This window comes from Saccoglossus kowalevskii, chromosome 12, assembly GCF_978046115.1.
Source record: "Saccoglossus kowalevskii chromosome 12, keSacKowa6.1, whole genome shotgun sequence".
NCBI lineage: Eukaryota > Metazoa > Hemichordata > Enteropneusta > Harrimaniidae > Saccoglossus > Saccoglossus kowalevskii.
Window position 1 is genome coordinate 35,990,066 of NC_140652.1, and position 10,094 is coordinate 36,000,159.

General features: G+C 34.0%; 1 protein-coding gene across 1 annotated transcript; it reads left to right on the forward strand.

Moving 5' to 3' along the window:
* Positions 1 to 2,979: 2,979 nt before the first annotated feature.
* On the forward strand, positions 2,980 to 5,370 carry LOC100372721 (E3 ubiquitin-protein ligase Midline-1-like). Its single transcript, XM_085506255.1, has one exon. The coding sequence runs from the start codon at positions 3,355 to 3,357 to the stop codon at positions 5,146 to 5,148; it is 1,794 nt and encodes a 597-aa protein (XP_085362381.1). The 5' UTR covers positions 2,980 to 3,354; the 3' UTR covers positions 5,149 to 5,370.
* The last annotated feature ends 4,724 nt before the right edge of the window (positions 5,371 to 10,094 follow it).

Below are 10,094 nucleotides of genomic sequence, written 5' to 3' on the forward strand. Positions count from 1 at the left end.
GTACTACAACATCAATCTCTTCGCATTGCGTTCAATAACATTAACATATTTAAATAAGCTATGGTAATTTGAACACGTTGGCATCATCCAGCTTTTTGATTGGTTAATTAGCGATTTGACCTATTTGACCTAAGAGAACATGGCGGATATCCTACAGCATCAAACGTTTATACGAGACCGGAATCATTCGCTTACGATGAAACTTAGTTGACTTTTATTTGTATTTCATAACCATTCAACAAATTTATTTTGTGTACATTATTATAATCACTACTGAGTACAGTAATAATCAACAATTCAGAAACGCAGCATGCCGAGATTTTTGTGTTCGTTTTTATTTGAAACTTCGTTTATTTAGAATATATTTTCGTTACCAATAAAATAAAAATCTCTCAGTCAATCAGAAACCCGGATTCATGCCTTCGAGGAAGGTCCCGTTTGAACACTCACATCGGTTTTTTTTTTCGTTTGGGGGAAAACTAAAACTGGTCGCAATTTTCGAATAAGAATGAGTCGGCAATTTTTAGTGGAGTCAAAAATTTGGAGGTAAATAAAACACCGAAACCCGGCAAATAAATAGCCAATCGAATTTTTAGAGGGGTCGAAATTTTGGAGTTTTCACGGTACTAATTATTCCATTTCAATGAAACTTGGTACAAAGATGCTCTAGGACAATGTACAAACCTAATTAGTTTGGGGTAAAAATCTGTTCATATTAATTCCCTAATAAGCATAATAATTCATAATTTTTTGGTTCTAATCACATTTCAATTAAACTTGGAGACATAGATTTTCTGTTACATTGCGCAGACCTCATTAGTTTTACACTCAAATCTGGTCATATTAATTTTCTGATTTGCATAATTAGTTTTCAGCTAAGTAATTTCGAATTATATTTAATGTGTCTCCAATACTCTCAGCACATGGGAGTTCTTTCTAAGCTTTCTTTGATTACAGGTTTATCCTAGGAGTGAGTAAAATGACGCCAATTAGTGGTTTGAAAGCAGAACTTGGTAGGTTACCAGTAAAATTAAAAATTAATTTGGCTCAAATTAAATACTGCCATAGACTATATAGTCTGCCAGATAATCACATTTTAAAATTAGCCCTGGATGAAATGATAAAAATTAATTCAAACTGGGTAAGGACTATTAATGCTACACTGGGACATGATCTAATTAAAATAAAAAATGATCACAATATGGAAAATTGGAATCAAATACTAAAAAAGGCAGCCTATCGGCTGAGATAGCTCCGCTGTTAGAAATGCACATTTCAATTAAAGAACTGAAGACATCATCAGAAAATGAACAATATGTATAGTATCAAAGCAATCGGACTTACAGTTTTTAACAAGAAGTCGAAAATATCACTTTCTACCAAAAATGACCAAAATATTCACCAAAATTAGAGAATTGAAGATATCATCACGAAATGAACAAATCTGAGAAAGGTCTACATGTAGTATTTATATATGTAATATCAAAGCAATTGAACTTTTGGTTTTTAACAAGAAGTCGAAAATATCACTTTTTACCAAATATGACAAAAATATTCACCAAAATTATAGAATCCAAGATATCATCACAAAATGAACAAATCTGAGAAAAGTCTACATGTAGTATCTAAATATGTAATATCAAAGCAATTGAACTATTGGTTTTTAACAAGAAGTCGAAAATATCACTTTTTACCAAAAATTACAAAAATATTCACGAAAATTAGAGAATTGAAGACATCATCACAAAATGAACAAATCTGAGAGAGGTCCACATGTAGTACCTATATATGTAATATCAAAGCAATCGGACTTGTGGTTTTTAACAAGAAGTCGAAAATATCACTTTTTACCAAAAATTACAAAAATATTCACCAAAATTAGAGAATTGAAGATATCATCACAAAATGAACAAATCTGAGAGAGGTCCACATGTAGTACCTATATATGTAGTATCAAAGCAATTGGACTTGCGGTTTTTAACAAGAAGTCGAAAATATCACTTTTTACCAAAAATGATAAAAATATTCACCAAAATTAGAGAATTAAAGATATCATTACAAAATGAACAAAACTGAGAGAGGTCCACATGTAGTACCTATATATGTAATATCAAAGCAATTGCACTTGCGGTTTTTAACAAGAAGTCGAAAATATCACTTTTTACCAAAAATGACAAAAATATTCACCAAAATTAGAGAATTGACGATATCAACATGAAATGAACAAACCTAAGAGAGGTCTACCCAAGGTACATATACACCAAGTATCAAAGCATTCATGCTTGTAGTTTTCAAGAAGAAGTCGAAAAAGTAAAACATTGACACGGACGACGACGACGACGTACAATCACTCATATGATAAGCTCCGCTTGACAAAGTCGACAGCGGAGCTAAAAAGTAAAACTCAGACTATCTGAGATTTATATTCAAAGATGGAGAGAAGAACTAAATTTCAGTGAAACCAATGAAAATAGGGGAACAAAACTGAGAACATACAAACTATTCAAAGTAAGCTATAAGTATAATATGGAAAATTATTTGCAAAACATTTCAAATTTCAGCCTCAGGAAAATGCTTTCAAAATTCCGTCTGAGTGACCACAACTTAGAAATTAGAATTAGAATTAGAATTAGGTAGAAGAACAAAGCCCAAAATAGAATTAGAAAATAGACACTGTAATAAATGTAACACTAAAGCATTAGGAGATGAAAAACATTTCCTGCTATTTTGTACTGGCTATACAAAGAAAAAACTGTTTGATGAGTGTGCAATAAATATTTACACAATGGATGTGAATTCCATATTTAAAAAGATTATGGAGAATAATATAGCTTTAGCAAAATACTTAAAGAGCACAATTTTTAAAACCACAAAAAGTAATTAATTTATTTTTTTATTTTTATTTTATTTTACTAACATTTTATTTTTATCTCTTATGTATTGTATGTATTTATGTTCCTTACCATACAAAAACCCTCTGAAGGTTTTTTAGTAGTGTAATAAAGTTATTATTTATAAGTTACTTTTTGTTTGTTTGATTTGTTACTCTAATCTCGTTCTTGTTATTTAGTGACCTTACTTCCTTACTGTTCTCAGAGACCAGTGTTGTGCCTAATAAATATACATACAGTAATTGACCACATTTGGGGATTGTCAGCTCGGGATTCAAATATAAGTACTGTGAATCGAATAATTAAAGAGTAATTGGCTGCTGTTTGCAAATACAAATTAAAGCGTATTTATAGTCATTATTACTAAAAAAAAATAAAAACGATTTATAATTAATAAAAAGTTGTGTCTTACCGATTCGTTGAAACTTGATTATCTTAGACTTAGTCATACCAGGAAGTAGGTATGGCGTCAGCAGGAAAGATACTGAAGCAATTTGAAGAACATTTGGTTTGTCAGATATGTTTGGAGAGATTCAAGAATGCAAGAGTGTTACCATGTCAACACCTTTTCTGTGAGGAATGTTTAATTAAGCTACTTGGCATGAACCGGAAAGTGAACTGCCCTACTTGCAGAGCAACTGTTCACCTGTCAGGCGAAATTACAACCTTACCTCGGAGTCTTCATGTCAACACTTTTTCGGAAATATTGGAATCTCGCGATCAAGATGATTCAGAAGGAGTGTTATGTGATGGATGTGAGGAATATACTACAACATTGAGGTGTGTAGAATGCGCAATGTATCTATGTGATAATTGTGGTAAAACGCACAAGAGAATAGGATTGACAAAAAACCATACGCTGATGACCTTTGACCAGTATCAAGTGAAACTAATCAATGACCCCCATTTTGATAAGCGGACTCTGTTGTGCAATACACATGAAGGAATCCGTCTGAAATTCTACTGTAAGAGTTGTAAAGTACCAATATGTTCAGAATGTGCGATGTTTGAACACAAAGACCATACATGCACCTCCATGCAAGAAGCCAGGGAGGAAATGGTAACCGAGATGCATGTATGGAAAAGAAAACTAGTTTCAATGGTGACATTCTTGGAAGGGGAGACACGAAAATTGCAAAACACAATGGGGATCATCACAAAGAATATTGAATTTGAGGAGAAAAAGATACAATTGCACAGTAAGAAATTGCTGCAGAAATTAAGAGACAAGATGAAACTGATCGAAGAACAAATAGAAAAAGATTCTCAACAGAAAATCAACATCTTACGAGATGAGCGTGAATCGAAACAAGAAATGTTACAGAGTAAATGTGAAGAAATATCCTCAAGAAATGAGCAGGTTTCTGCTGTGATGGCTTCCTTGGATAAGTCTATTCAGAGTGAAGATTCATGTACATTGATACTCGCCAAGGATGCATTGCTGGGGAGAGTTAAAATGATTCTTGATCAGGCTGATAATGGAACTGTGGAAGAACTTGAACTGCCAGAGTTTGACTGCAAAGACACATTTGATACTGCTATAATGTTTGATGTTATATCTATTGGAGAAATAAACGCCATCAAAGTACAGATATCTGAAAATTCTGACCAAATGTATAATTCTGCATTTTCCAGTAAAAAAGAACACATTCAAAGTGCTGCATCGCCAAGTTATGAGGCTGCATCACCAAGCTATGAGGCTGCATCACCAAGCTATGAGGCTGCATTGCCAAGTTATGAGGCTGCATCACCAAGTTATGAGGCTGCATCACCAAGCTATGAGGCTGCATCACCAAGTTATGAGGCTGCATCACCAAGCTATGAGGCTGCATCACCAAGCTATGAGGCTGCATCACCAAGCTATGAGGCTGCATCACCAAGCTATGAGGCTGCATCGCCAAGTTATGAGGCTGCATCACCAAATGTTATTGAGAATGGAATGTCTGTCAAACACTGTAGAATTGAAGTATATCGCATGGAACTTAAACTAAGTAAGCATATGATGAATAGATATGTGGTAGGAAATTTCAGTAAAGCAGACACAGTAGGAATGGTCGAAGATAAAATGCGGAGAATATTCAACATTGGAAAAGATAAAGAAACTCGAGTTTGGAACAAATACATGAATAATGCATATGAACTATTATCAAAAAAAGATGACACAATTAAACAAGCCAATCTATATCAGGGGCAACAATTAATTATTGAGGAACGGAACAAAGATGGAACCTGGCCAAGGGCAAACAAAAATCAGTAAATATGTTAAAAACTCAAAATACGTTATTAATCGATTTTGGAGAAACTCTGTTATTCTCTACGCAGAGTAAATTCTTTGACTAATGTGAAAGACTGATTGACAAACAGAAGTGTCGTGTATGGCATTTTTCAAACTTAAATGAACATCAATTTAAATCAATGTTTTGATGGAGAGAACTATTCTGGGCAGCAAAAAGTGAAAAATAAATGTGTACCCACAAGACTAGCAGTTGTCTGGCACTTCATATTCATATTCAATCTGGCAATAATTACAGCTTTGATTTACAAGGACTATAATGTTATAGAGAAACAATTATAATGATGAATACTCATGTAGGCAGTATGCTGTGCTTCATGTTGGTCGATACTCTGTCGATGTACTGTCTTTGTGTATATTTTGCAGTATCCTTGTAGTAACCTTATTATTATACATCTTTACCCCCCAGGATGTATCTTGAGAATGCTGAAATTTAAAAATTAACAACGCCATGCTATGGAAAGTCTTTGGGCGAAACCACAGCTCTTCTGAGTCGATAAAAATTCTAATGTCTGGAAATAGCAAATTTAATGACACCAAATGTACAAGAAATACTAAAATACCATCACAAAGACTGACTAAAGAAGAGCTATGGACCCACACTTAATGGTGAATCTATGTTGTAAATATTTCTACAAGTCATAAATTATTATTTTTTGTTTACTTCGAAATTCCTCTTAAAAAGGTTACTAATATGTACAGTGCGTTTCTATTATTCAGCATGCGTGCTGAACACCTTTTAATTTTACTATATATCGCCCTCTGTCAGCACACCATGCTGCGTTACGTTCACTGACGTAGAACGGAGGTCATCATTATTAAAGAGTCTTATATGCGTACGCGAAGCGCATTTCACCTACTGAATATTGTGATCGAAATTCTTCTAAAAGATACTAGACTCAGCGAAGTAAGATATTTTTACATTTACCAACTCATGATCTATTCAGGCAATCCGGTATCGTAGTTTTGTTAGGTATCTACAATGTCATTTTCATACATTTTTCGTGGACCGATCATGCTCGTTTAGCCAGCTTGACATAGTTTGACATACTTTTCTATATCTTGTTTTAGTTTTCACCACTATTTTGAATAAATTGCCGTAAGGCAACTGAGTTGCATATTATTTTAGTAGTGGTTGACACCAATACAAATACAAAAACATCTGAATCTTGGAACAGTGTGTGTGTCTTTGTCAACTAGAATAAATAACCAATATGATATACACTCCCATATTTTATTTTATTGAAAAAACATTTAGCGATGGGCATATTTGTTGATAACTCCATAGACCTTTTATACTTGACTAGTTTCGCAACTAATTCCAACCACCAATTAGATACAGTGTCACAGCATTTTGTCTCATTTTTAACAAATCCAAATCACTCTGGAAAATCTTCCTAACTTTACATGTGTGTTACGGTGTATGTTTGCATTTGAAGTTTTGATGATACCCATCAAATATTAGTAAGAGAATTTATTACATAACCTGAACAAAAACACAATTATTACTTTCCCTTGCCATAACTATGCATTTTTCCTATCTCTGTAACTTCATGCAGAAATCCTAATAAGGCCAGACTTTTATTATCCCTTGTTTCGCGAACCCGCCGAATGAACCGGGACCGAAAATGAAATAAAAATAAAATTTTATTTCAGCGCAATTTCTCCCGCCCGCCGACTTGTAAGCGCAAAAAATTTCTAAAAAATATTATTTTTATCTTCATTTTTTTACCGCCCGCATTTGCATTTTTATGGGAGTATCATGATCAAAGTACCAAAGCCTCGTGCAGATGGGAAACAAGGTTATACATGGAATAAAATTTTATTTCTCCTCTGATCAATGATCTCATTTACAATTCGAGAATCACTCAAATCTAATGGAAAAAAAGAATTAATTTTTTTCCCCGCCCTTCTCAAAAAAATTGCCTTATAAAAACTCAAGAAACAAGGAATAACAAAAGTCTGGCCTAGATAAGATTCAAAGTTCTCAACTGACTGATTTTGCAATATTGCCAGCTGCAGATTGTTTTTTGCAAAAATTGTATTCACTGAAATTTATTTTGTATTGTCATGTCAACCATTTGTCAACCATTTATATTTGTCTCTCACTGATTTGACTATATTGTGTAGTTTATTTTTTTGGATTGTTTTGTAGAGTGTTGTCATTTGTTTTGCATTTTTAGAATTGTGAATTTCCCTATATGACTTTCATACAATGGTTTAATAGGTATGTAATTCCCACTTTGCAGTATATCATCGTATCATACATATCAGTGCAATTGTAATGTGAATTTCGCTCATTAATGCTGTATGGTGGTGACTATCTTCTGGGCATACTCTCAAGTCCCATGTTGACTATGTCCTGGCTTGTTTACTTACTTGACAATCTGATTGCCATATGCAAAATGAGACCAAAAAAACATCAAATAAGTAAAAATAGAAAGCTAAAAGTCAGTCAAGAGAGCCATAGAAATCTGAAAATAAAAACGTCTGATCCAAACAACCTGAAAATAGACTCTTATCGCCCTTGAGGCTAAAAAATGACAGATTTTTGTCTAATCTTTTATGATTCTATGATATCATTATTTTAGTCCAGCAGTTATTTATTAAAGATGCCGGGAGAACCAAAATTTGAGATGTGAATCACTTCAGGGATGAAATATTGGTGATAATATCCAAGGGTGATGGACTGCATTTTAAAAACATATTTTATATATAGGGTATATAAACACCAAAAAATAAACAAGAGAATGAATGCATGGAGAAAACTGTAACTATGTAACTGGGGTCAGGGAGAACCTTGCTGCTGTATAATAAATTTTTCAGAGATTTTCTGATTAATTGTTATGCTTTGTCTTTTGTTGAATTTCAGTGTATTTTAATTTTAGTGTTTCAGTGTGTCTTATTTTATTTCTCTTTTGTAATCATTTTTACCCTTACTCAATCCACAGATGGTTAAGTTGCGTAATAAAGTTATTATTATATACTAGTCTCTTAAAGGTTCTTAATTATTCTGCACACCCTCAGAATGTATTGAGACGATATTTAGCCAGGTATAACCTTGGAAAATCCTTTGTTTTTGTATTTGACAGGGTTATTTTTATAATTCTACTGTACGTTGTGCAGCCAGTATCTTGGAAACTGCTATATGTAGAGATGTAATTTTGTTCTGTAGTGTTGGTGGTCCATTTGAAGTTGTGCATTGTGGTATTTGAATGTCAATATGAAAATTTATAACTCAATAATGGCCAGACAGATTGTGCTCGGACACAAATTTGTTTGTAGATAGTGGATAGTGTATGTACAGTGATCCCTCACTAAGTCACGATATCTTCTAAGACCCTGGTAATTGGAGGGTCCCCCCTAAATCTAGCTAATGGTTCATTGCATTCTGTCATTGCCCAGTCGATTGCTGGGATTCAAAATTTGATGAATTCTTGGCTAAAGTGTCAATTCACAACTTTAAGCATTTCACGACCAATACTGCTTTGATAACTCACTGCAATGTGAACCATCCATTATTCCAATCTCTAGTTTCAACTGAGCAGCATGTCTAAGCACAAGTTGTCCAGTCTGCCAGTTGGGAAATGTCATACATATGCATCTCTCCAAAATTTTGTGAATGGGGGATTCTTTATGAAGGGTGTCTGAAGTAATACAGGTATTTGTCCAAGTAGTATCTCAAAGATGGAATCAAACTCAATGCTAATATTTAATTTTGATGATTCCTTTCAACCGGCAGTTATCCTATAGTAATGTCTCCTGCATTGGTACACTTGTACCAAGTTTGCTCATTTTTGTTGTGTCAACTAAACAATATGTTCGCTTTGCTGGAAATGTTCCGTATTCACTGAGAGTCTGTTCCTCCGCACTTTGGAATTAATCAGGACCCACTTACAATATGCAGATGATAAATTAGTAGTAACGGTAAAGCTCAGTCTATACTCGCATCACAAAGTGGTGAGAGGTTATGTATTTGGCTGAATTCATCCTTGACATGAAGTATAGCTGTATTTATTGTGAAGGTTTCAATACAGTTTGTTGCTATGTCACAGCCTCACATGTTGACACAAGATGGCGGGAAAGGATTGTACCAAGACTAGGTACTAGGTTTGTCATCAAACTTAATCAACTGACTATAAAAACTGCGAGACTCCTTTAGAACTCGAATTTTGAGGTCTGTGCTGGCCGAAAAGGCCTTAATAGTCAAGTAACTTTTATTACCATAGGTAAAACCAATTAGCACAATACTAATATTTTTAGAAGATTTCTAAAAGAAATTTGTTTTCTGAATAAAAGAAAATGGCATATACCGCCACCTAACTCCTCGATGTTGAGTACCAAAATGTTTTTTTTTTCTTAGTTTCTGCAAATGCCTTTATCCGAGATATTTGACTACAGGGCACAATAAACAGTCCCCGTTAATTTTTTAAAAGTTCTCTTTGTGCTTGTCATATTAAAGCGGAGGGGTTGTCGCGAGCGTGTCCTTGAAACTTGAGTTCCAAGTGGCGTATACAACAGATTGTTTATTTACATCAAAACACGTGTTCCTTGTAGTAGTAATATGGCCAAAAATATAAACAGCCGTTATCCGGCCATCTTTGATCTGATTATGAAACACACTGATATGTATGATGTATGTGCCAAATATGAATGAAAATGGTACATAAATTGTGGAAATATAGCAGTAAGGCCAAAAAGTCAGATGGCTGTCAATCGGCCATCTTTGACCAGATTTTGAAACAAATTGTCATGGACATGCATCCTAACATGTATAAAGTACATGTATGTGCCAAATTTGAATGAAAACTGACAGAGCACGTCCAAGATACCACATAAAAAAAACAAAAACAAGATGCCTGCCAGTCGACCATCTTTGATCCAATTGCGAAATAAATCGCCATGGACAT